Raw genomic sequence first — 27888 nt, 5'->3', positions numbered from 1 at the left:
GTATATTCATAGAATAAAAGAGTCTTCAAGAATTTTTGAAAAACAATATACGAAAGTTGAATCTGAACAGGAATGCTCTTCCTTATTTTACTGGCTGAATAGCGTGAGGTATGTTACTATCCTGCTTATTTTCGAAGGAGAAGGGTGTCCAACTTCCAACACAAATCGGGAGATGGGCGCCCTTCTCCTAAGGGCAGCCAAATTGCCATAATCGAACGCTGGTTTTGGCCGGCTTCAACTGCTTTCCATTGCAGGGACGGCCAAAGTTAAAGGGGACGTGTCAGCATTGTACTGAAGGCGGGACGGGGGCATGGTTAAGAGATGGCCGTCCTCGGCCGATAGTGGAAAAAAGAAGTGCGGCCCTGACGAGCATTTGGCCGACTTTACTTGGTCCCTTTTTGTTCACGACCAAGCCTCGAAAAGGTGCCCAAACTGACCAGATGACCACCAGAGGGAATCGGGGATCAACCTCCCCTCACTCCCCCAGTGGTCACCAACCCCCTCCCACCCAAAAAAAACATTAAAAAACATTTTTTTGCCAGCCTCTATACCAGCCTCAAATGTTGTACCCAGCTCCATCACAGCAGTATGAAGGTCCCTAGAGCAGTTTTTAGTGGGTACTGCAGTGCACTTCAGGCAGGCGGACCCAGGCCCATCCCCCCCCCCCCCCACCTGTTACACTTGTGATGGAAAATGGGAGCCCTCCAAAACCCACCCGAAACCCAGTATACCCACATCTAGCTGCTCCCCGTTACCCTTTAAGGGCTATGGTAGTGTTGTACAGTTGTGGGGGAGTGGGTTTTGGGGGGGTTCAGCACCCAAGGTAAGGGAGCTATGCACCTGGGAGTAATTTGTGAAGTCCGCTACAGTGCCCCTAGGGTGCCCGGTTGGTGTCCTGGCATGTCAGGGGGGACCAGTGCACTTCGAATGGTGGCTCTTCCCATGACCAAATGGCTTGGATTTGGCCAGTTTTGAGATGGGCGTCCTTAGTTTCCATTATATGCGAAAACTGAGGTCGGCCATCTCTAAGGTCGACCCAGATGTTGAGATTTGGCCGTCCCCGACTGTATTATCGAAACGAAAGATGGCCGCCTATCTTGTTTTGATAATACGGTTGGGGACGCCGCTTTACGGGGCCGTCCTTATAGATGGACGCCCCCTTTCGATTATGCCCCTCCACGTTAATCAAAATTTTTTTGTGTGTGTGGGGGGGGGGGGGGGGGGGGGGGGGGAGATTGGTTTTTCCTCTTTTTTCCTTGTGTGTATTATGGGAAATACAAATGTTATAAAAGCTATAAGAAAAAATTAAAATGTCCACTGATGGTTACAGAAATGTGAAGGTGTGCATGTATTTTTCCTGTGAAACTTGCCTGCTTATGAGCACCCCGGTTCCAGGGATGTAGCTGCTTTTTCAGATCCCTGTGTTAGGCTGAATGCAATGCCCTTATCTAGAGATTTGTAGAAGGACTTACAGTTCTCAGCAGAAATGTGATTCAGTGAAGAGATGAAGGGCCTTCAGGAGCAGGACGAAAGAAAAAATTCTTTATTGAAAGGACTCAACACAGGCCGTGTTTTATGTCCACTTTTTTTGCATGCACAGGTCCAAGGTGTTTTATCTCTGCTTTTATTTATTTATAACATTTGTATCCCACATTTTCCCAAAGTGGCTTACATAGTTCCGTAATGGTGATTACCAGTTCCGGAAAAGATAAATACATAGTTAAGATAGAGGAGACAGCATTGATTAGGTATTCAGGTAAGGAAAGTTCATCTAATAATAATAATAAATGAAAGGTATTAGATTAAACTGGATCTGCCTAATCCCACACCACCATACATCACGAAAAGTTCAGAAATAGAAAACAATAATATTAACCTCTCTCACAATATACTAATATATCAACCTAAGGGTTAATTGTACTTCTGTAGTATGTACTAGACTTCTACAAATCTAAATTTTGTAACCGCCTTTTTAGCAATATGTGAGTCACATTGAACCTGTCATATGGTGGGAAAATGTGGGATACAAATGCAATAAATAAAACAGAATAATACACTAACAGACAAAATCAAGCCCGGGATTACAATCAACTGTATGATACGAGATCTTCCAGGTCACATCATTACTTTCAGCTCATTGAAAACTCAGCTATTCATTCCCTTTCACTTTGTGGTTTTAGAAATGATATTTCACAATTCTTGTTAAATGTCGCTGGCTGCCAGTTACATAAGTACATAAGTAATGCCATACTGGGAAAAGACCAAGGGTCCATCGAGCCCAGCATCCTGTCCACGACAGCGGCCAATCCAGGCCAAGGGCACCTGGCAAGCTTCCCAAACGTACAAACATTCTATACATGTTATTCCTGGAATTTTGGAGTTTTCCAAGTCCGTTTAGTAGCGGTTTATGGACTTGTCCTTTAGGAATCCGTCCAACCCCTTTTTAAACTCTGCTAAGCTAACCGCCTTCACCACTTTCTCCGGCAACGAATTCCAGAGTTTAATTACACGTTGGGTGAAGAAAAATTTTCTCCGATTTGTTTTAAATTTACTATACTGTAGTTTCATCGCATGCCCCCTAGTCCTAGTATTTTTGGAAAGCGTGAACAGACGCTTCACATCCACCTGTTCCACTCCACTCATTATTTTATATACCTCTATCATGTCTCACCTCAGCCGCCAGTTCTTACCAGAGTTGATTTTTTTGTCTTTATACTGTATATACCACGTTGGTCTCCCAAGAGTTTGCCTAAAGAGTTTCACTTGTCAGCCACTAGGAAGAGACTTATTTTCCTGGAGCTGTCTTCCAAAGGAGCTTCACTGTGTAACAGATTTTGCTTGTTTCTGGACACAGCCAATCACACATCTGTTTCTTTTAGCTTTTAACCTTAAAGCTGTCTGGCATTTTTATGTGAATATTTTAATTTTTTTCCTTATTTTTCATCATTGCATTTTCTTCACTCAACGTGTAATTGAACTCTGGAATTTGTTGCCAGAGAATGTGGTAAAAGCAGTTAATTAGCAGGGTTTTAAAAAGTTTTGGATAACTTCCTAAAAGTCCATAGACCATTATTAATTGGACTTGGGGAAAATCCACTGCATATTCTAGGATAGGCAACATAAAATGTATTGTACTTTTTTGGGATCTTGCCAGGTACTTGTGACCTGGATTAGCCACTGTTGGAAACAGGATATTAGGCTTGATGGACCTTTGGAGGGGCATAATCGAACAGCGCCAGCCATCTATATGGCCGGCCATCTTCGGGGCTGGCTCCGTAAAAAAGGGGCGGAGCCAACCATATTATCAAAAATGATGGCCGTCCATCTTTTGTTTCGATAATACGGTTGGGGCCGGCCAAATGTCAGAGTTGGCCGGCATCGGTTTTCGCCGATCATGGAAACCGAGGCCGGCGATCTCAAACCCAGCCAAATCCAAGGCATTTGGTCGTGGGAGGAGCCAGCATTTGTAGTGCACTGGTCCCCCTGACATGCCAGGACACCAACCGGGCACCCTAGGGGGCACTTCTAAAAATTAAAAAATAAAAATAGCTCCCAGGTGCATAGCTCCCTTACCTTGGGTGCTGAGCCCCCTAAAAAAAAACCCTAAACCCACTCCCCACAACTGTACACCACTACCATAGCCCTAAGGGGTGAAGGGAGGCACCTACATGTGGGTACAGTGGGTTTCGGGTGGGTTTTGAAGGGCTCCCATTTTCCACCACAAGTGTAACAGGTGGGGGGGGGGGGGAGATGGGTCGGGCCCGCCTGCCTGAAGTCCACTGCACCCACTAAAACTGCTCCAGGGACCTGTACACTGCTGCGATGGACCTGAGTATGACATTTGAGGCTGGCAAAAAAAGTTTTTAAAGTTGTTTTTTTGAGGGTGGGAGGGGGTTAGTGACCACTGGGGGAGTCAGGGGAGGTGATCCCCGATTCCCTCCGGTGGTCATCTGGTCAGTTTGATGGGACTTGGACCTGAAAAAAAAAGGGACCAAATAAAGTGGACCAAATTTTCGCCAGGGACGCCCTTCTTTTTTCCATTATCGGCCGAGGGCGCCCATCTCTTAAGCACGCCCCTGTTTCGCCTTCGCTACCCTTCTGACACACCCCCGGGAACTTTGGCCGTCCCAGTGACGGAAAGCAGTTGGGGACGCCCAAAACCGGCTTTCGATTATACTGATTTGGCCGGCTTAAGGAGATGGCCAGCCATCTATCGATTTGTGTCGGAAGATGGCCGGCGATGTCCTTCAAAAATAAGCTGGTTGGTCTGTCCCAATATGGCAACGCTTATGTTCATATATTTTTATTCTTGTTTTCTGCTTTGGGCTATGAAAAAGCTGGACTTTGAATTTGTCTGTCTGCTTTGCATTTTTGCTGTTGACAGAACAAGATATATTCAGACAGAGTTGGGATTCCGGGAGAGGCTTTTTGTTGCCATCCTGACCTCTAAGAACACCCTGAACACCCTGGCGGTGGCGGTAAATCGCACACTTGCTCACCATTTCCATCATTTGCTGTTCTTCTCTGGGTTGAGGGGAGGCAAAATCCCTCATGGCATGCAGGTGGTATCCCACGGGGATGAACGCCCAGTCTGGCTGATGTACGAGACTGTACGTTATATCCATGATCACTTTGCGTCGCAGTACGATTGGTTCTACGTCACACAGGATGACACGTACACCCAGGCAGAGAGAATCAAGAGCCTCGTGAAGCACCTCAGCATTAACCAGGACTTGTACCTGGGCCGTGCGGAAGAGTTCATTGGAGGAGACGAACATGCCAAGTATTGCCACGGTGGTTACGGTTACCTCCTTTCCCGCAGCCTTCTGCTGAAGCTACAGAAATACCTGGATAGTTGTCGCAACGATATCTTGAGTGTCCGGCCAGATGAGTGGCTTGGGCGATGCATTGTCGACTTCCTTGGGATGAGCTGTGTCACTGAGCACCAGGTAACTCCAGTTCATGTTCTTTCTCGTGCCTTACTGCCTTAGAATATACTCGGAATTTATTTGTTTGTTTGTTGCATTTGTAGCCCACATTTTCCCACCTTTTTGCAGGCTCATTGTGGCTTACGTTATGCCGTAATGGCGATCGCCATTTCCGGAATGAGAAATACAAAGTAGTAATGCATTTAAAGTACATAAATGTTGAAATAAATTGTAAAGTAAGTTAGATAAACATGTCATTTCAGGCATGAGCGATAAGGGGGTAATGCATTAACGTTAATTAGTGACAAATTAATTGAAGCAAACAGGAATAGAGTTCGATATTGTCTGGTTCTGGTAGAGTTTTGATGTCAGGTCATTTGTGAAGGATCACTATGGTAAGTCTTTTTGAACAGGTTGGTCTTTAGTAATTTCCGGAAGGCTGTTAGGTCGTGCACTGTTTTCACGGCCTTTGGTAGTGCATTCCATAGTTGCGTGCTGATGTAGGAGAAGCTAGATGCATGGATTGATTTATATTTAGTCCTTTGCAACTGGGATAGTGGAGGTTCAAGAATGTGCGTGATGACCTTTTTGTGTTCCTGGTTGGTAAGTCTGTGACGTCTGACATATATACCGGGGCCTCGCCATGAATGATTTTATGAACCAGGGTACAGATTTTGAACGTATTTGTTCTTTTAGTGGGTACCAGTGTAGTTTTTCTCTGAGGGGTTCGGCGCTTTCGTATTTCGCTTTTCCAAATATGAGTCTAGCTGCAGTGTTCTGGGCAATTTGGAGTTTCTTAATAACTTGTTCTTTGCATCCGGCGTAAATTTGTGCCACTACCTCACCTTTCCATCAAGATTGCTGCCCCTCACTACCTCTCTACCCTCATCTCCCCTTATGTTCCCACCCGAAACCTCCGTTCACAGGACAAATCCCTCCTCTCAGTACCCTTCTCCACCACTGCCAACTCCAGGCTCCGCCCATTCTGCCTCGCCTCACCCTATGCCTGGAACAACCTTCCTGAGCCCCTACGTCAAGCCCCCTCCCTGCCCATCTTCAAGGCTCTGCTTAAAACCCACCTCTTCAATGCTGCCTTCGGCACCTAACTCTTACCTTCAGGATATCCGGACTGCCCCAAATTGACTGCCCCCATCGTATCATCTACTCACTTGTCCTTTAGATTGTAAGCTCTTTGAGCAGGGCCTGTCCTTTTATGTTAAATTGTACAGCGCTGCGTAACCCTAGCAGCGCTATAGAAATGTTAAGTAGTAGTAGTAGTATTGTAATACTGAATCATTAAATTCCACTTATCTGTTATCGGATCATCCCAATGTCATGCACAACTTTCCACAGGTCATCTAGATAGGAAAAGAAACGTCCAAGTCAGAACCAGCACAATTTGCAGGGCGTGTCACAAAAGGCAGCTGTGGGGGAAACCCTTGAATTTGGCTGAATGTCCAGCAAAGGCAGCCACTTCATAAACTACTACTACTACTTATCATTTCTAAAGCGCTACTAGACGTACGCAGCGCTGTACACTTGAACATGAAGAGACAGTCCCTGCTCCACAGAGCTTACAATCTAATTAGGACAGACAATCAGGACAAACAAGAGATAAGGGAATATTAAAGTGAGGATGATAAAATAAGGCTTCTGAACAAGTGAATAAGGGTTAGGAGTTAAAAGCAGCATCAAAAAGGTGGGCTTTTAGCTTAGATTTGAAGACGGCCAGAGATGGAGCTTGACGTACCGGCTCAGGAAGTCTATTCCAGGCTTATGGTGCAGCAAGATAAAAGGAACGAAGTCTGGAGTTAGCAGTGGAGGAGAAGGGTGCAGATAAGAGAGATTTACCCAGTGAACGGAGTTCCTGGGGAGGAATGTAGGGAGAGATGAGAGTGGAGAGGTACTGAGGAGCTGCAGAGTGAATGCACTTTTATAGGTCAATAAGAGGAGTTTGAACTGTATGCGGAAACGGATAGGAAGCCAGTGAAGTGACTTGAGGAGAGGGCTAACATGAGCATAGTGACATTGGCAGAATATTAGTCATGCAGCAGAATTTTGAACAGATTGAAGAGGAGAGAGATGGCTAAGTGGGAGACCTGTGAGAAGCAAGTTGCAATAGTCTAAGCGAGAGGTGATAAGAGTGTGGATGAGGGTTCTGGTAGTGTGCTCAGAAAGGAAAGGGCGAATTTTGCTGATATTATAGAGAAAGGAATGACAGGTTTTAGCAGTCTGCTGAATATGTGCAGAGAAGGAGAGGGAGGAGTCGAAGATGACCCCAAGGTTACGAGCTGATGAGACAGGAAGGATGAGAGTGTTATCTACAGAAATAGAGAATGGGGGAGGAGGAGAGGTTGGTTTAGGGGGAAAGATAAGAAGCTCAGTCTTGGTCATGTTTAGTTTCAGATGGCGCTGAGACATCCAGGCAGCAATGTCAGACAGGCAGGCTGATACTTTGGCCTGGATTTCGGCTGAGATTTCTGGTGTGGAGAGGTAGATCTGGGAGTCATCAGCATAAAGATGATACTGAAAACCATGGGATGAGATCAGAGTAACAAGGGAAGAAGTATAGATGGAGAAAAGAAGAGGTCCCAGGACAGATCCCTGAGGTACACCAACTGACAGTGGGATAGAAGTAGAGGAGGATCCACTAGAGTATATACTAAAGGTACGCTGGGAGAGATAAGAAGAAAACCAGGAAAGAACAGAGCCCTGAAATCCAAGTGAGGACAGCGTATTCTGCCTCGCCTCACCCTATGCTTGGAACAACCTTCCTGAGCCCTTACGCCAAGCCCCCTCCCTGCCCGTCTTCAAGTCTTTGCTTAAAGCCCACCTCTTCAATGCTGCGTTCGGCACCTAACCCTTACCATTCAGTGAATCCAGACTGCCCCAATTTGACTGCCCCTATCGGACCGACCGTTCACTTGTCTATTAGATTGTAAGCTCTTTGAGCAGGGACTGTCTCTCTTTGTTAAATTGTACAGCGCTGCGTAACCCTAGTAGCGCTCTAGAAATGTTAAGTAGTAGTAGTAGTATCAAGGAGTAGGCTGTGATCAATAGTGTCAAAAGCAGCAGATAAATCGAGAAGGATGAGATAAAAAAAAGTATATCATCACTTCGGGTCTTGGATGTTTGATATCCAGTAATTACACACGTAAGCAGTACTTTTGCAACCGGAGAAAGAGCTAGCTACAAGGCTGCAGTAAAATAACACATACTATCGCAGTGATATTTTCTGTGGGATTTTAGATAAGTACATAAGTACATAAGTAGTGCCATACTGGGAAAGACCAAAGGTCCATCTAGCCCAGCATCCTGTCACCAAGTGGCCAATCCAGGTCAAGGGCACCTGGCACGCTCCCCAAACGTAAAAACATTCCAGACAAGTTATACCTAAAAATGCGGAATTTTTCCAAGTCCATTTAATAGCGGTCTATGGACTTGTCCTTTAGGAATCTATCTAACCCCTTTTTAAACTCCGTCAAGCTAACCGCCCGTACCACGTTCTCCGGCAACGAATTCCAGAGTCTAATTACACGTTGGGTGAAGAAAAATTTTCTCCGATTCGTTTTAAATTTACCACACTGTAGCTTCAACTCATGCCCTCTAGTCCTAGTATTTTTGGATAGCGTGAACAGTCGCTTCACATCCACCCGATCCATTCCACTCATTATTTTATACACTTCTATCATATCTCCCCTCAGCCGTCTCTTCTCCAAGCTGAAAAGCCCTAGCCTTCTCAGCCTCTCTTCATAGGAAAGTCGTCCCATCCCCACTATCATTTTCGTCGCCCTTCGCTGTACCTTTTCCAATTCTACTATATCTTTTTTGAGATACGGAGACCAGTACTGAACACAATACTCCAGGTGCGGTCGCACCATGGAGCGATACAACGGCATTATAACATCCGCACACCTGGACTCCATACCCTTCCTAATAACACCAAACATTCTATTCGCTTTCCTAGCCGCAGCAGCACACTGAGCAGAAGGTTTCAGCGTATCATCGACGACGACACCCAGATCCCTTTCTTGATCCGTAACTCCTAACGCGGAACCTTGCAAGACGTAGCTATAATTCGGGTTCCTCTTACCCACATGCATCACTTTGCACTTGTCAACATTGAACTTCATCTGCCACTTGCACGCCCATTCTCCCAGTCTCGCAAGGTCCTCCTGTAATCGTTCACATTCCTCCTGCGACTTGACGACCCTGAATAATTTTGTGTCATCGGCGAATTTAACTACCTCACTAGTTATTCCCATCTCTAGGTCATTTATAAATACATTAAAAAGCAACGGACCCAGCACAGACCCCTGCGGGACCCCACTAACTACCCTCCTCCACTAAATATGCATTTCTGTTACTTTGGGGCAAGAGTGGAGGTGAAGTGGGACATTTGAGTGCAGGCCCGGCCTCATATCATGCGACTTGCAAGCTGGGTTATTTAATTTGCATAGTAATGAGGTGCTGTGCATTCATTTGCATGTTTCATATCTCATGTAGAAGAGCAAAAACTAGCATTAATCGCAAATATGCATAGTTTTACTATATATTGGGCAAAAATACATTATTCCCTTAATGCACGTTAGTAACTATCATTTAGGATTTCCTGTAGTGGAGTCAGGTTTACAATACAGATGTTTCTGTCCCCGTCTCTCCTGTATGTATTCCTTGCATTTCCTGTGGTATGGTTAGCTTTAGAATAGAGATGCCTCAGTCCCTGGCTCTCCTGTATCTATTCCTTGCATTTCCTGTGGTATGATTAGCTTTAGAAGAGAGATGCCTCTGTCCCCGGCTCTCCTGTATCTATTCCTTGCATTTCCTGTGGTATGGTTAGCTTTAGAATAGAGATGCCTCAGTCCCTGGCTCTCCTGTATCTATTCCTTGCATTTCCTGTGGTATGGTTAGCTTTAGAAGAGAGATGCCTCTGTCCCCGGCTCTCCTGTATCTATTCCTTGCATTTCCTGTGGTATGGTTAGCTTTAGAATAGAGATGCCTCAGTCCCTGGCTCTCCTGTATCTATTCCTTGCATTTCCTGTGGTATGGTTAGCTTTAGAAGAGAGATGCCTCTGTCCCCGGCTCTCCTGTATCTATTCCTTGCATTTCCTGTGGTATGGTTAGCTTTAGAATAGAGATGCCTCAGTCCCTGGCTCTCCTGTATCTATTCCTTGCATTTCCTGTGGTATGGTTAGCTTTAGAAGAGAGATGCCTCAGTCCCTGGCTCTCCTGTATCTATTCCTTGCATTTCCTGTGGTATGGTTAGCTTTAGAATAGAGATGCCTCTGTCCCCGGCTCTCCAAACGGTAACGGAATTCAAACATGCGTGGGATAAACATAAAGGAATCCTGCTCAGAAGGAAGGGATCCCCAGAAGCTTAGCCGATGGTGGGAGGCGGGGCTGGTGGGTGGGAGGCAGGGATAGTGCTGGGCAGACTTATACGGTCTGTGCCCTGAAAAAGATAGGTACAAATCAAGGTAAGGTATACACAAAAAATGGCACATGTGAGTTTATCTTGTTGGGCAGACTGGGTGGACCGTGCAGGTCTTTTTCTGCCGTCATCTACTATGTTACTATGTATGTATTCCATGCATTTCCTGCGGTATGGTTAGCTTTAGAATAGAGATGCCTCTGCCCCCGGCTCTCCTGTATGTATTCCTTGCATTTCCTGTGGTATGGTTAGCTTTAGAAGAGAGATGTCTCTGTCCCCGGCTCTCCTGTATGTATTCCTTGCATTTCCTGCGGTATGGTTAGCTTTAGAATAGAGATGTCTGTGTCCCCGGCTCTCCTGTATCTATTCCTTGCGTTTCCTGCGGTATAGTTAGCTTTAGAAGAGAGACGCCTCTGTCCCCGGCTCTCCTGTATGTATTCCTTGCATTTCCTGCGGTATGGTTAGCTTTAGAAGAGAGATGCCTCTGTCCCCGGCTCTCCTGTATGTATTCCTTGCATTTTCTGCATTATGGTTAGCTTTAGAATAGAGATGCCTCTGTCCCCGGCTCTCCAAACGGTAACGGAATTCAAACATGCGTGGGATAAACATAAAGGAATCCTGCTCAGAAGGAAGGGATCCCCAGAAGATTAGCCGATGGTGGGAGGCGGGGCTGGTGGTTGGGAGGCGGGGATAGTGCTGGGCAGACTTATACGGTCCGTGCCCTGAAAAAGACAGGTACAAATCAAGGTAAGGTATATACAAAAAATGGCACATGTGAGTTTATCTTGTTGGGCAGACTGGGTGGACCGTGCAGGTCTTTTTCTGCCGTCATCTACTATGTTACTATGTATGTATTCCATGCATTTCCTGCGGTATGGTTAGCTTTAGAAGAGAGATGCCTCTGTCCCCGGCTCTCCTGTATGTATTCCTTGCATTTCCTGCGGTATGGTTAGCTTTAGAATAGAGATGCCTCTGTCCCCGGCTCTCCTGTATGTATTCCTTGCATTTCCTGCGGTATGGTTAGCTTTAGAATAGAGATGCCTCTGTCCCCGGCTCTCCTGTATCTATTCCTTGCATTTCCTGCGGTATGGTTAGCTTTAGAAGAGAGATGCCTCTGTCCCCGGCTCTCCTGTATCTATTCCTTGCATTTCCTGCGGTACGGTTAGCTTTAGAAGAGAGACGCCTCTGTCCCCGGCTCTCCTGTATGTATTCCTTGCATTTCCTGCGGTATGGTTAGCTTTAGAATAGAGATGTCTCTGTCCCCGGCTCTCCTGTATGTATTCCTTGCATTTCCTGCGGTATGGTTAGCTTTAGAATAGAGATGCCTCTGTCCCCAGCTCTCCTGTATCTATTCCTTGCATTTCCTGTGGTATGGTTAGCTTTAGAAGAGAGATGTCTCTGTCCCCGGCTCTCCTGTATGTATTCCTTGCATTTCCTGTGGTATGGTTAGCTTTAGAAGAGAGATGCCTCTGTCCCCGTCTCTCCTGTATCTATTCCTTGCATTTCCTGTGGTATGGTTAGCTTTAGAATAGAGATGCCTCTGTCCCCGGCTCTCCTGTATGTATTCCTTGCATTTCCTGCGGTATGGTTAGCTTTAGAATAGAGATGCCTCTGTCCCCGGCTCTCCTGTATGTATTCCTTGCATTTCCTGCGGTATGGTTAGCTTTAGAATAGAGATGTCTCTGTCCACGGCTCTCCTGTATGTATTCCTTGCATTTCCTGCGGTATGGTTAGCTTTAGAATAGAGATGCCTCTGTCCCCGGCTCTCCTGTATCTATTCCTTGCATTTCCTGTGGTATGGTTAGCTTTAGAAGAGAGATGTCTCTGTCCCCAGCTCTCCTGTATGTATTCCTTGCATTTCCTGTGGTATGGTTAGCTTTAGAAGAGAGATGCCTCTGTCCCCGTCTCTCCTGTATCTATTCCTTGCATTTCCTGTGGTATGGTTAGCTTTAGAATAGAGATGCCTCAGTCCCCGGCTCTCCTGAATCTATTCCTTGCATTTCCTATGGTATGGTTAGCTTTAGAAGAGAGATGTCTCTGTCCCCGGCTCTCCTGTATGTATTCCTTGCATTTCCTGTGGTATGGTTAGCTTTAGAAGAGAGATGCCTCTGTCCCCGGCTCTCCTGTATCTATTCCTTGCATTTCCTGCGGTATGGTTAGCTTTAGAAGAGAGATGTCTCTGTCCCCGGCTCTCCTGTATGTATTCCTTGCATTTCCTGCGTAATGGTTAGCTTTAGAATAGAGATGCCTCTGTCCCCGGCTCTCCTGTATGTATTCCTTGCATTTCCTGCGGTATGGTTAGCTTTAGAAGAGAGATGCCTCTGTCCCCGGCTCTCCTGTATGTATTCCTTGCATTTCCTGCGGTATAGTTAGCTTTAGAAGCTGCTTTTAGCTCCTAGCCAATACTCAATTGCCCTCCCCTTGTCCCTTCCTTCCTTCTCACCCATTACTTCCCTCACCCGTAACTGTCTTGTCTGTCTGTATTTTTAGATTGTAAGCTCTTTTGAGCAGGGACTGTCTCTTTATGTCAGGTGTTCATCGCTGTGTACGCCTGGTAGCGCTATACAAATGCTAATAATAATAATATGGTTAGGTTTAGAATAGAGGTATCTCTGTTTTTGTCCTATATTGTTGTTCTTTTTCTAGTTTTAAATTTTATGATTTAGTCTGTTAAACTGCCTAGACCTGCCAGTTAGCTTAGGCTGTATAGCAAGTTTTAACAATAAACTATATTTCACTGTCTGTGTGTCTCTCTGGTTGCATTCCTGGATTTTCCTGTTGAATTGCGGGGTTTAGGATGAAGATTTCACTGCCTGTGTGTCTCTCTGGTTGCATTCCTGGATTTTCCTGTTGAATTGCGGGGTTTAGGATGAAGATTTCACTGCCTGTGTGTCTCTCTGGTTGCATTCCTGGATTTTCCTGTTGAATTGCGGGGTTTAGGATGAAGATTTCACTGTCTGTGTGTCTCTCTGGTTGCATTCCTGGATTTTCCTGTTGAATTGCGGGGTTTAGGATGAAGATTTCACTGTCTGTGTGTCTCTCTGGTTGCATTCCTGGATTTTCCTGTTGAATTGCGGGGTTTAGGATGAAGATTTCACTGTCTGTGTGTCTCTCTGGTTGCATTCCTGGATTTTCCTGTTGAATTGCAGGGTTTAGGATGAAGATTTCACTGTCTGTGTGTCTCTCTGGTTGCATTCCTGGATTTTCCTGTTGAATTGCGGGGTTTAGGATGAAGATTTCACTGCCTGTGTGTCTCTCTGGTTGCATTCCTGGATTTTCCTGTTGAATTGCGGGGTTTAGGATGAAGATTTCACTGTCTGTGTGTCTCTCTGGTTGCATTCCTGGATTTTCCTGTTGAATTGCGGGGTTTACGATGAAGATTTCACTGTCTGTGTGTCTCTCTGGTTGCATTCCTGGATTTTCCTGTTGAATTGCGGGGTTTAGGATGAAGATTTCACTGTCTGTGTGTCTCTCTGGTTGCATTCCTGGATTTTCCTGTTGAATTGCGGGGTTTAGGATGAAGATTTCACTGTCTGTGTGTCTCTCTGGTTGCATTCCTGGATTTTCCTGTTGAATTGCGGGGTTTAGGATGAAGATTTCACTGTCTGTGTGTCTCTCTGGTTGCATTCCTGGATTTTCCTGTTGAATTGCGGGGTTTAGGATGAAGATTTCACTGTCTGTGTGTCTCTCTGGTTGCATTCCTGGATTTTCCTGTTGAATTGCGGGGTTTAGGATGAAGATTTCACTGTGTGTCTCTCTGGTTGCATTCCTGGATTTTCCTGTTGAATTGCGGGGTTTAGGATGAAGATTTCACTGCCTGTGTGTCTCTCTGGTTGCATTCCTGGATTTTCCTGTTGAATTGCGGGGTTTAGGATGAAGATTTCACTGTCTGTGTGTCTCTCTGGTTGCATTCCTGGATTTTCCTGTTGAATTGCGGGGTTTAGGATGAAGATTTCACTGTCTGTGTGTCTATCTGGTTGCATTCCTGGATTTTCCTGTTGAATTGCGGGGTTTAGGATGAAGATTTCACTGTCTGTGTGTCTCTCTGGTTGCATTCCTGGATTTTCCTGTTGAATTGCGGGGTTTAGGATGAAGATTTCACTATCTGTGTGTCTCTCTGGTCGTATTTCTGGATTTCCCTATAGAATTGTGGGCTTTAGGATGGAGCTTCTCTGGTTCGGTTTGTAGAATTTCCTGTAGCACAAAGTGGCAGATGGACCTTTTTTTTGTTTGTTTGTTTTGCCAAAATGTCCAAATCCCTATTTTCAAAACCCATTTATAAGACTTTTCGAAGCAACATCTTGGGGGCAGGACTTGGGTGTTCCCAAAACTTTAACATTTTCTGGCATAATGGAACAAAGCAATAACTTGGACGTTTTGTCTAGACCTGTTTCAATTAAATTTTTTTAGTCTTGATAATTAACTGCCTTTCCTCCCCTACTGCACGGTCACTCCAGCATCTCACCTGCCCCTCCTGGTCCGCCACCGGCTCTTTCATGCCTCCCCTCCCTTCCTCTCCTGGTTTACTTTTTTATTTTCCTTCCAGTAAGTTTTCTCCCTGCAGCAACAGCTGTCTTGAAATGCTGTCTCGGTCTGCACCGGACCTTTCCCTCTGACCTTTGTGCCTCCTTCTGATGCTGCTTCCTAGGTGAAGGCACAGAGGGAAAATTTGAGAGAGAGAAAATTGGTGACAGCAGGGGGCACTATGAGAGAGAATGGGTCAAGGCAGAAGGGGGCACATGAGAGATAGAATGGGTTCAGGCTCACTGCAATGCTGCAGTATGTGTTCAGTGGCTGGTGGTGTAGCTGAAGCCCTTCCAGCTGAAGGAATCCACTGCATGAGTCATGGATGAACTTAGGATGCTCGGGGAGTGTCAGAATCGGCAGGTGGAGGTACCCTGCTGATTTCTTCACTCTTGAGGCAGTACAAGGGGGAAGGGGTCTGCTTTGGCAGTGGATTTCTTCTACTGGCAGGGCTTCAGCATCCCCACCAGCAAAGGTACGATATACTACTACTAAACATTTCTAGAGCGCTACTAGGGTTACGCAGCGCTGTACAAATTAACAATTAAGGACGGTCCCTGCTCGGAAGAGCTTACAATCTAAAGGACGAAATGTCAAGTTGGGGTAGATAAGTTTTCCTGAGAAGAGGTGAAGTGGTTAGGTGCCGAAGGCGATATTGAAGAGGTGGGCTTTGAGCATTGATTTGAAGATGGGTAGGGAGGGGGCACGGCGTATGGGCTCAGGGAGTTTGTTCCAGGCATGGGGTGAGGCGAGACAGAAGGGGCGGAGCCTGGAGTTGGAGGTGGTGGAGAAGGGTACTGAAAGGAGGGATTTGTCTTGAGAGCGGAGGTTACGGGTAGGGACGTACGGGGAGATGAGGGTAGAGAGGTATGGAGGGGCCGCAGATCGAGTGCATTTGTAGGTGAGTAAGAGAAGCTTGAACTGTATGCGGTATCCGATTGGGAGCCAGTGAAGTGACTTGAGGAGAGGGGTGACATGAGTATATCGGTTAAGGCGGAAGATAAGACGTGCGGCAGAGTTCTGGATGGACTGAAGGGGAGATAGATGGCTACGTGGGAGGCCGGTCAGGAGTAGGTTGCAGTAGTCAAGGCGAGAGGTAATGAGAGAGTGGATGAGAGTTCGGGTGGTGTGCTCGGAGAGGAAGGGGCGAATTTTGCTAATGTTGTAGAGGAAGAAGCGACAGGTCTTGGCTATCTGCTGGATGTGCGCAGAAAAGGAGAGGGAGGAGTCGAAGATGACACCGAGGTTGCGGGCAGATGAGACGGGGACGATGACGGTGTTATCAACTGAGATAGAGAGTGAAGGGAGAGGGGAAGTGGGTTTGGGTGGGAAAACAATAAGTTCAGTCTTAGACATATTCAGTTTCAGGTGGCGGTTGGACATCCAGGCAGCAATGTCGGATAAGCAGGCCGAGACTTTGGCCTGGGTATCCGCAGTGATTTGTGGTGTGGAGAGATAAAGCTGGGTGTCGTCGGCATAAAGATGATAGTGGAGACCATGAGAAGAAATCAGGGAGCCTAGGGATATCTAATCTGTTTGTGTGGGGGCTGGGTAGGGAGAGGAAATGCGTGCATCCCAGTGGACTGCTGGCTATGTCCCGTGATTAATTGCAATTAAAATGTTAAACTGCTGACCAGAGCTGTAGCGAGGGTGGCTGACACCCGGGGCAGGTTGCCGCTGCGCACCCCCCCCCCCCCAGGGTGCAGCACGGCGCCCCCCCCCCCCCTCCGGAGCACACCCTCCCCCCCCCCCCAGAGCGCATTCTTAATTGACGAAGAAACGAAGAAGCGAGGGGCGGGCGGGAGGGCCGATCCGCCCCCGAGTCCACGTCGCTGGGAGCTGCGTCAGCTCCGTTGGTTCCTTGCTCTCTCTGCCCCGGAACAGGAAGTAACCTGTTCTGGGGCAGAGGGAGCAAGGAACTAACGGAGCCGACACCCCCCCAACGGCGTGCACCCGGGGCGGACCGCCCCACCGCCCCCCCTTCCTACGCCACTGCTGCTGACCTAGTTTGAATCTTGACTATGTCACAAAAGGTGCCCCAAATGACCACTGGAGGGATTAAGGCATGACCCTCCCTTACTCCCCCAGTGGTCACAGACTTCCTCCCACCCCCAAAAGATGTAAAAGAAACAATACATACCAGACAGCAGGCAGATCCTTGAAGTAGCCTAGTGGTTGGTGCAGTGCACTGTAGAGAAGGGGACCCAGGCCCATATCTCTTTCTAACTTTTATACTTGTGGTGGAAAGTGTGAGCCCTCCAGGGCCCACCAAAAACCTTCTGTACCTACATACGGGTGACACCTGCAGGCATAAGGGCTATTGTAGTTGTGTACAGTTGGGTACAGAAGGTTTTTGCTATTTGCTAGTTCATTTTTGTTCGCAACCTCTATCGGAGACAGGAAGCTGCTAATTTTTTCACTTTCCCCTCATCTAACTACTACTACTACTACTACTCAACATTTCTAGAGCGCCACTAGGGTCACGCAGCGCTGTACAATTTAACAAAGAGAGACAGTCCCTGCTCAAAGAGCTTACAATCTAATAGACAAGTGAACGGTCGGTCCGATAGGGGCAGTCAAATTGGGGCAGTCTGGATTCACTGAACGGTAAGGGTTAGGTGCCGAATGCAGCATTGAAGAGGTGGGCTTTAAGCAAAGACTTGAAGACGGGCAGGGAGGGGGCTTGGCGTAAGGGTTCAGGAAGGTTGTTCCAAGCATAGGGTGAGGCGAGGCAGAATGAGCGGAGCCTGGAGTTGGCGGTGGTGGAGAAGGGTACTGAGAGGAGGGATTTATCCTGTGAACGGAGGTTACGGGCGGGAACGTAAGGGGAGATGAGGGTAGAGAGGTAGTGAGGGGCAGCAGACTGAGTGCATTTGTAGGTAAGAAGGAGAAGCTTGAATTGAATGCGGTATCTGATCGGAAGCCAGTGAAGTGACCTGAGGAGAGGGGTGATATGAGTATATCGGTTCTGGCGGAATATGAGACGTGCAGCAGAGTTCTGAACAGACTGAAGGGGGGATAGATGGCTAAGTGGGAGGCCGGTGAGGAGTAAGTTGCAGTAGTCCAGGCGAGAGGTAATGAGAACGTGGACGAGAGTTCGGGTGGTGTGTTCAGAGAGGAAAGGGCGAATTTTGCTGATGTTAAAGAGGAAGAAGCGACAGGTCTTGGCTATCTGCTGGATATGCGCAGAGAAGGAGAGAGAGGAGTCAAAGATGACTCCGAGGTTGCGGGCAGATGAGACGGGGAGGATGAGGGTGTTATCAACTGAGATAGAAAGTGGAGGAAGAGGAGAAGTGGGTTTTGGTGGAAAGACGATAAGCTCGGTCTTAGACATGTTCAGTTTCAGGTGGCGGTTGGACATCCAGCCAGCAATGTCGGATAAGCAGGCCGATACCTTTGCCTGGGTCTCCGCGGTGATGTCTGGTGTGGAGAGATACAGTTGGGTGTCATCAGCATAGAGATGATACTGGAAACCATGAGATGAGATCAGGGAGCCCAGGGAAGAGGTGTAGATTGAGAAGAGAAGGGGTCCAAGGACCGATCCCTGGGGAACACCAACAGATAAGGGGATGGGGGTGGAGGAAGATCCATGAGAGTGAACTTTGAAGGTGCGGTGGGAGAGATAGGAGGAGAACCAGGAGAGGACAGAGCCCTGGAACCCAAATGAGGACAGTGTGGCAAGAAGTAAGTCATGATTGACAGTGTCAAAAGCGGCGGATAGATCCAGGAGGATGAGGATGGAGTAGTGGCCTCTGGATTTGGCAAGGAACAGGTCATTACAGACTTTAGAAAGTGCTGTTTCTGTCGAGTGAAGAGGGCGAAAACCGGATTGAAGCGGATCAAGGATGGCATGAGAGGAGAGAAAATCAAGGCAGCGGCTGTGGACTGCGCGCTCAAGTGTCTTGGAGAGGAAGGGTAGGAGGGAGATGGGGCGGTAGTTGGAGGGACAGGTAGGGTCTAGTGATGGTTTTTTGAGGAGTGGCGTGACTACAGCATGCTTGAAGGTGTCGGGGACAGTTGCAGTGGAGAGAGAGAGGTTGAGGATATGACAGATGGAGGGGGTGATAGTAGGAGAGATGGTGTTAAGTAAGTTGGTGGGGATGGGATCAGAGGAACAAGTGGTGCATTTTGAGGAGGAAAGAAGGCGGGCGGTTTCCTCCTCGGAGATATCAGGAAAGGAGGAGAAGGAGGTCTGGGTTGGTTGGTTGAGGGAGAGGGTTGAAGGGTGAAGAGGAGGAGGTGGCTTGGTAGTGAACTCAAGGTTGATCTTTTGCACCTTGTCGCGGAAGTAGTCAGCCAGTGATTGAGGAGAGAGTGACGGGGGGGTGGGAGCGGAGGGCACTTTGAGGAGGGAGTTAAGGGTGGCGAAGAGACGACGAGGGTTAGAGCTGAGAGAATTAGTCAATTGGGTGTAATAGTCCTGTTTGGCAAGGAATAGTGAGGACTGGAAGGAGGATAGCATGAATTTGTAGTGAAGGAAATCTGAATGGGTGCGAGATTTCCTCCAGAGGCGTTCAGCAGATCGGGCGCAGGAGCGAAGGTAACGGATGCAAGGGGTCAGCCAGGGCTGGGGATTAGTACGCCTTGTGGGACGGGAGGTGGATGGTGCAAGGGTGTCCAGAGCAGAGGAGAGAGTGGCATTGTAAGCGGAGACAGCCTCGTCAACAGACTCGGAGGACATGATGGAGGGGAGGAGATTAGAAATACTAGATGATAAGGTGGGAGGGTCAATAATCTGGAGATTCCTGGAAGTAGTGGTTAATGTTGGGCGGGGCTGAGGGGGAGGGTGAAGAAGTGTGAAGGTGATCAGGTGATGATCAGAGACAGGAAGAGCTGAGGTGTGGAAATTGGAGGGTGAGCCGGAAGAGGAGAGGACGAGGTCAAGGCAATGGCCATCACGGTGAGTAGGGGTGGTGGAACATAGCTGGAGGTTGAAGGAGGATGTTAGAGTGAGGAACTGAGAAGCGTGAGAGTTGGACAGGTCATCAACGTGTATGTTGAAGTCTCCGAGAATGAGGGATGGAGATGAGGGTTCAAGAAAAACAGAAAGCCAGGCATCGAAGTCGGTGAGGAAGGAAGGGAGGGATTTATCAGGGGGGCGGTAAATGACTGCCACTCTGAGTGGCAACGGGTAGAATAGACGGATGGAGTGGACTTCAAAGGATGAGAAGCAGTGAGACTGTGGTAGGAGGAGGGGTTGGAAGCTACAGGAGGGCGAGAGTAGTAACCCGACGCCTCCTCCACGGCCAACTAGGCGGGGAGTATGGGAGAAGAGATAGCCTCCATGGCATAGAGACGCAACTGAGGCAGAGTCGTCAGGGGAGAGCCAGGTTTCAGTTAGGGCAAGCAGGTGAAGGGAATGAGAGATGAAGAGATCGTGGGTGAAGGGAAGTTTGTTGCAGACCGAGTGGGCATTCCACAGTGCACATGAGAAGGGGAGGGAAGAGGGGGGGAGGAGGGGAATAGATATGAGATTGGAGACATCCCGGAAACGTTTGCATGGATAGGACGAGGACAGGTGTGGGGGACCTGGATTGGGATTGATGTCTCCTGCGGATAGCAGGAGGAGGAGCAAGAGAGTGCGGAGGAGGGTGGGGGAGGTAGGGCGACGAAGGCGACGAAGACGGGATGCGCTTAGGAGGAATGGGGATGGGTTAATGGCAGGAAGGAAGTGTTGAAGGTTGAGAGCTAGGAAGGAGGAGGGGGACAGGAGAGATGGTGAGGTGGTGAGGGACGGGGGTGAGTAGGGTATTGCAGTAGTGAGCAAGATGGGAGAGGACATGGGTGGGCAGTGAGTTCCAGTGGTAGACAGCGGTAGGGGGAGGGGAAAAAGATTAGGAAGGGACAGGGCAAGGAAGAGAATGTGTAAAGGGGCCATAAGTAGTAACTGAGGTGTTATGGGTATATATGTAGTGACTGAGGTGTTAAGCGATAGATAGAATGGCAGAGTTGGATTAGAGGCTTAAAACTGGAATGGTAGGCAGCAGGCAGGTAGGCACTGCCCAGTAAGAACAAGTCACACCCACTATGTTAGAAAAATGTGGGAGGAAAGGAGGTGAAGAGCCTGAACACAGAGACAGAGCAGTTATCTGCAGGCAGATTAGGTTGCTTGGGAGGGTATATAAGAACTATCACCCTAGGGGTGGGTGGGTAGAGGGGTGGGTGGGAGGGATCTAAGTCTAAAATGTACAGACAGAGCTGCAGCACAGCCAGTTAATCTGTAAAAAAGATGGATTTCTCAAGAAAAACTGGTATAGAAGGCTGCCCCTCTAACAGAGAATCAGGTCACACCCACTAAGTTTGAATTTGTGGGGGAGATTCAGAGACAGAGCTGCTAAGTCTAAAATGTACAGACAGAGCTGCAGCACAGCCAGTTAATCTGTAAAAAAGATGGATTTCTCAAGAAAAACTGGTATAGAAGGCTGCCCCTCTAACAGAGAATCAGGTCACACCCACTAAGGGTAGGAAGAGACTAGCGCTCTTTGACAAACCTCTTGCCGTTCAAGCAGCCAGAAATTGTCGGAACGTTTTCTCCTTCACAATCATATCTCATGTTTCGAAAGAAGATTTAAAAAAAACTCTTATTTAAGAAATATGTATTATAATTAGGTTTTTGCTGTCTCCAAAACAACTATTGTCATTCTCAGAAGAATGCTCTGATCTCTGTATCCCTTTTAAGATGTTTGTAAACTGAAAAGGTGGTAGCGGGATATAAGCCAAATGTAATGTAATGTTTAGAGGGCGACACAGAACAGACGAAGAAATCTATAAGCTATTTTAGCAATGACGCTGGAGCCATCGTGTGGTTACCCTTGTTGTTTGATTGCAGTCATATGAGAAACAACACATATGTGAAGAGGTTTCCAGTTCTCAACCTAATTTGCCCCCGAAACACGGCCTGGGTCGGCATTGTTGGTTGAATAAATTTATCTTCATACAGATTTCTTCCACTGTTCTGCTCTTTGTGTAGCCGTGTTGCATCTTTCTGATTGGCTGCCCTGTTGTTTTGGAGGGCTCCCCATATGAAATACAGGTGTAAGGGTGAGATTTATTTATTTGTAGCATTTGTAGCCCACATTTTCCCACCTATTTGCAGGCTCAATGTGGCTTACATTGTTCCGTAATGGCGATCACCAATTCCGGAATGAGAAATACATAGTTATAATGCAGGTGACAGAGAGGGGCATAATCGAACGTCGCCAGCCAAATAGTTCGCCTGGGTCTGCCTGCCTGAAGTACACTGCACCCACTAAAAACTGCTCCAGCGACCTGCATGCTGCTGTCAGGGAGCTGGGTATGACATTTGAGGCTGGCAAAAAAGGTTTTTATTTTTATTTTTTTTAGTGTGGGAGGGGGTTGGTGACCACTGGGGGACTATGGGGAGGTTATCCCCCATTCCCTCCAGTGGTCATCTGGTCAGTTGGGGCACCCTTTTGAGGCTTGGGGAGGAGTAGCCTAGTGGTTAGGGTGGTGGACTTTGGTCCTGAGGAACTGAGTTTGATTCCCACTTCAGGCACAGGCAGCTCCTTGTGACTCTGGGCAAGTCACTTAACCCTCCATTGCCCCATGTAAGCCGCATTGAGCCTGCCATGAGTGGGAAAGTGCAGGGTACAAATGTAATAAAAAATAAAAGGACCAAGTAAACCCAGCAAAATACTGCTTAACGCTGCTTTTTTTTTGTTCCATTATCCGCGAAAGCCGGCCATCTGGTAGCCACGCCCATGCCCGCCCATATCCCACCTTCGCTACACCGCCGACACGCCCCCTTGAACTTTCGCCGGCGAGGCGATGGGAAAGCGGCGATGGTGTCAAAAAAGCCGCTTTCGATTATACCGATTTTGCCGCTTTTGAGAGATCGCCGGCCATCGCCCGATTTATGTCGGGAAATGGCCGGCGATCACTTTCTAAAATAAGCCTGAGAGTGGATTAGGCAATCAAGTAAAAGAATTCATTTTCGTAATGAGAAATAAAAGGTGTTGGGTTAAAGTTCAATCGTGATAGATTAGCTTAAACAGTCAGGAATAGCGAGTTCCGTTTTGTACAGTTCTGGTATGAATTTTGTTCTCTGGTATTTAGGATGGATCATTGTGGTATGCCTTATTGAATAGGTTGGTTTTTAGTAATTTTCGGAAATTAGTTGTCGTGTGTTGTTTTTGTGGATTTTGGTAGTGCATTCCATAGTTGCATGCTTATGTAGGAGAAGCTGGATGCATATATTAGTTTATATTTTAGGCCTTTGCAGCTGGGGTAATGGAGACTCAGGAATGTATGTGATGATCTATTAGAATTCCTGGTTGGTGAGGCTTGACATGTAAGCCGGAGCTTCACCGTGTATGATTTTATGAACCAGAGTGCAGATTTTGAACGTGGGAGCCAATGTAGTTTTTCTCTTACGGGTTTGGCACTTTCATATTTCGTTTTTCCAAATATGAGTCTGGCTGCTGTGTTTTGTGTAGTTTGGAGTTTCTTAATGATTTGTTCTTTGCATTGCAGTAATCTAGGTGGCTTAGCACCATTGATTTTACCAGACTATGGAATGTTTCCCTTGGGAAGAAAAGGTTTTATTCTTTTGAGTTTCCACATTGAGTGAAACATTTTCTTTGTTGTGTTTTTCGCATGGCTTTACCTGGGACCTTTTATGTGAAGTCCACTGCAGTACCGCCAGGGTGCCCCACTGCTGTGTGGCCATTCCTCCTACATCCCAATGACTTGTTTTGGGGCATTTTTCCCTTCAACTTTTTTTTTCCCCGAAAATGGTCCACTAAGCACAAAGTTTGACATTTTTCTGTTTTGAAAAGGGCCTTTTTGCCACTGGATTCTTCGATGTTTTCCTCAAAACGTCCAAAATCGGATTTAGACGTCGAATCGAAACAGCCCCTCCACGTCTTATACTCCTGATGTTTCTTATGATAGCTTATATTTAGGATGGAGATGTCGCTGTCTGTGTGTCTCTTTGGCTGTGTATTTTGTTTTTTCCTGTAAATATTGAAGGTTAAGGACACTTTGCTGTTCTCCCAAGTCTCGCTAGCTCTGTACTAACCTCACCCCTTCTCTCCTCCCGCAGGGTCTCCAGTACTACTCGTTTGAGCTCGGTAAAAATGTGGACCCAGTAAAGGAAGACAGGGCAGACTTCTTGAAGGCCTTTTCAGTGCATCCTGTGACTGATGTGACCATGATGTATCGACTACACAAACGATTTAGTGAGATAGAACTTGAGAGAACCTACGAGGAGATAAAACAGCTTCAGGTGATATAGACATGCTTATTGTTCTGAATGCACATAACAGAAACCGTGCTGAGTCCGACCGAGGTCCATCGAGCCCAGTATCCTGTTTCCAGCAGTGGCCCAAGTAGGTCAACGAGTACCTGGCAGAAACCCAAACTGTAGCAAAATTCAAGCTACTGATCCCAGGGATAAATAGTGGCTTTCCCCATGTCTGTCTGAATAACAGACTATGGACCTTTCCTCCAGGAACTTGCCCAATCCTTTTCTGAACCCAGATGCTCTAATTACTGTTACCACCTCCTTCAGGAACTATTCATATTTTCTCCTAGTCATTTTAAAAGTATTTCCATGTAACTTCATGGAGTGTCCTCTAAAGGCAGAGCAGAGTGTTCAGGTGCATGGAAAGATTTTTTTGCACATTTTAGATTCAGCCAGTACCTGTACAATACGGAGAAATGTTTTTCTAACCATATTTCTAGGCCTCCTTTCTTCTTCAGCAATTCTTGTGGTTTTATCATGTTAAAATGAGGCAGTTTGAAGTGTGGTGAGGATGGGAGGCATGGGCCGTCCCCGTGACTCATGCAAAAGGACCTGGCTTCCATTCCCAGCTCAGGTTTTCCCTCCAGGGAAGGGAACGCCAGGCGGCCGGGATTTAGGGACAGTGATGTGAAGATTTGATGCATGGCTCCAGGCCAACAACCGCCACTAAAAAGGCAAATGAAACAGGTTTCCTTAGCTGTTGGGCTACATTTTTCTTAAGTATAGGATGCATATATGTTTATTAATTAACTTAGCCAATCCATTTAGTCTGCCTATTGCATTTCCTGAGAGCCTTTACTAATTCCTCCCCTCTCCAACCTCCACCACCACCAGCAACTTTTCTTCAACCACTAAATAAAGTAACTGTCATGAGGCTGATATAAAATTAACTTTTTTATACTTCCGTGCACTTGTGATTGGCTGGAATGTTGTGTTTTATGAATTTAACATTTGAAGACATAGATTCAGATAAAGTCTCACAGGTGAACTTTCTCTTTTTTTTTTGCAGTTACAAATAAAAAATCTGACTTTCCTAACACCGAAAGGGGCAGCTGGGGCGCTCTGGCCCATAGGAATCAATCCTCCCTTTGTGCCCAAATCCCGCTTTGAGGTGATTAACTGGGAGTATTTTACAGAGGACCACCTGTTTTCCTGTTTCGATGGCTCTCCAAAGTGTGAGCTGAGTGGTGCTAATAAGGCTGATGTGAACGACATCTTGGAGACAGCCCTGGAGCAACTCAACCAGCTATACCAACCTTCACTTCGCTTCTACAAAAAACAACTGTTGAATGGTTACAGGCGATTCGACCCTACTCGGGGCATGGAATACACATTGGACCTACTGCTGGATACGGTCACTCAAAAAGGACACAACCATGTCTTGGTCAAGAGAGTCAACCTGTTGAGGCCCTTGAGTAAGGTGGAGATCATCCCTATGCCTTACGTCACTGAGGCCACACGGGTCCAGATTGTTTTGCCCTTAAGTGTGCGTGATCTAGACTATGTGGGAAACTTCCTGGACGTATTCGCCATGAACACTCTGGACACCCATGATAATGCCCTGCTGACCCTCCTTTTTATCTATGACCCCTATGACGCTCAGCGGGTGAACCAGCTGGATGTGTTTGCCGGTGTGAAATTCATGGTGGGTGAACTGGAGAAACGTTACTCAGATGTAAAAATCCCCTGGATTAGTGTAAAAACTGAAGTGCCCTCTCAGATCAAACTGATGGACATTGTCTCTAAGAAGCATCCAATGGACACTCTTTTCTTCTTGGCTGGCGTCTGGACAGAGATCAACATGGAGTTCTTAAACCGCTGCCGTATGAATGCCATTAGTAACTGGCAGGTTTTCTTTCCGGTACACTTCCAAGAGTTCAACCCTGTCTTGGTGTACCGTGGTGAACAGTCCTCCTCCACCACTGATTTCCTCCGGGATGGACACTTTGATCATCACATATCCGTGGAAGCTTGCTTTTATAACTCGGACTACATGGCAGCCCGGACCAAGATGGCAGCTGACATATTGGACCATGATGAGGTCTTGGAGAGCGTAGACGTCTTTGATGTGTTTCTCAGATATTCGGAGCTCCACTTGTTTCGTGCCGTGGAACCAGCTCTGGTGCAGAAGTACGCCCTGCGGGACTGTAACCCTCGGTTGAGTGAAGAGGTGTATCACCGCTGTGTCCTGAGCAACTTGGAGGGTCTAGCATCACGCAGTCACCTGGCTATGGCACTCTTTGAACAGGAGCAGGCCAACAGCACATAGTGCAATAAAAGGTTGTAACTGCGGCATGGACAAGAGAAATTAGATACCAAGACTGAGGGCTGACAGAACTTAAAAAATGGATTGAAGGTTACTGTATATCTTTCAGTGTTATAACGTATTAGTAAAGTATGGCTCCTTTTTGAAGTGAAGATGTATTTTGTACTGGATAACTGTGTCAGGCTGAGTATCAGAGTTTTGCTGTCTTGCCCGTTTCCCCCTTTTCTGTAATTCTTTTGAGTAGCACCATTTATTGTTCAGAAGTACAGAAAGTGAGGAAAAGATTTATCTTCAAGCACCATTAACTTAACTTGGGGCACTGCTACAAGATTCAATCTTAATGTCATGTCTACAGAAAATTGCATTTTTCAGTCACTGAAATGTTAACTGCTGATAAATGTGTGTTTGGCCTAGCATGTATATTTTGGGGAATTCTTTGTATGCAATGTTTCCCTCTTCCAGTGCTCTTTTTAACCTGCTTAAAAGTAGCCAGGTGGTGGAAATCTGTACAGGCTGAAAAGGTCAATCTACAGACAAGAAAAGATAGAAGAAAGGGACAGAACTGCGCAGATCAGACAAGCAAAAATGGAGGCTGTAATGGCCAAAGACATAATAAGTGATGATAAACATATTTATTGATAAGTGTTCGAATGAATTGCCTGTGTCAGTGGTCCATCAATCTGAGTGACAATACATAAAAATAAAATAAATAACAAAATACATTATAATAATAAAAAACAAAGAAAGAAAAATACATTCATGCATAACAAATATATTAAGAAAGTAATAATAAAAACAAATCAAACCATACCTACATAAATATACATACATAAAACAATATAAACATCATAAAAAACATCTTTCTCAAATGACACAAAATGATCAATAATAAATAACAAAATATAATAATAAAAAACAAAGAAAGAAAAATGCATACATGCAAAACAAATATATTAAGAAAGTACTAATAAAAACAACTCAAACCATACCTATAATAATAATACATAAAACAATATAAAATAATAAAAAAACATCTTTCTCAAATGACACAAAATGATCAATAATAAAATAAAAGGGTGCTAACACAGGTAAAAATGAAGTGTAGCAGGGTGTACTTAAGCATCTTGCGGTAGCTCCAAAATGTGAATGTGTGAGCCATGCAGTACATTTTTTTGAGGGTGTGTGTCATGCGTGCTCCTTTGCTAACCACATAGCATGTGGTAATGTAGATGTGCTAACTGATACTGCTTGAGCCCTTACTGCCTACAAAATAGGTGACAGCAATAGGTCACATGGTAATTGTTATAAAATGGCCGTACGCTGATAGCAGCAGTCGTGCATGGCCATTAATACAAAGAGTAGAAAATCGGCCCCTTTACAGCTGTAGTAAAAATGGCCTTAGCATAGTTGCAATATGAAACCTTTATCAGTTTTCGACTTTTTGATGTCAACCCAGCCACAGAGATGGCACCAG

General features: G+C 46.4%; 1 protein-coding gene across 1 annotated transcript in view; it reads left to right on the top strand.

Moving 5' to 3' along the window:
* Positions 1-27030, top strand: part of CHPF2 (chondroitin polymerizing factor 2) — a 32170-nt gene extending 5140 nt beyond the window's left edge. Inside the window, exons 2-4 of the mRNA XM_030191847.1 lie at positions 4385-4949; positions 23948-24130; positions 25158-27030. Of these exons, the coding sequence (XP_030047707.1) occupies positions 4385-4949; positions 23948-24130; positions 25158-26417 (2008 nt within the window). The 3' untranslated portion in view covers positions 26418-27030. The remainder of the gene's footprint in view (positions 1-4384; positions 4950-23947; positions 24131-25157) is intronic.
* Positions 27031-27888: the final 858 nt, after the last annotated feature.

Source organism: Microcaecilia unicolor, chromosome 1 (genome assembly GCF_901765095.1).
Source record: "Microcaecilia unicolor chromosome 1, aMicUni1.1, whole genome shotgun sequence".
NCBI lineage: Eukaryota > Metazoa > Chordata > Amphibia > Gymnophiona > Siphonopidae > Microcaecilia > Microcaecilia unicolor.
Note: the sequence above shows the minus strand (reverse complement) of the source record. Positions and strands in the feature narration are given on the sequence as shown.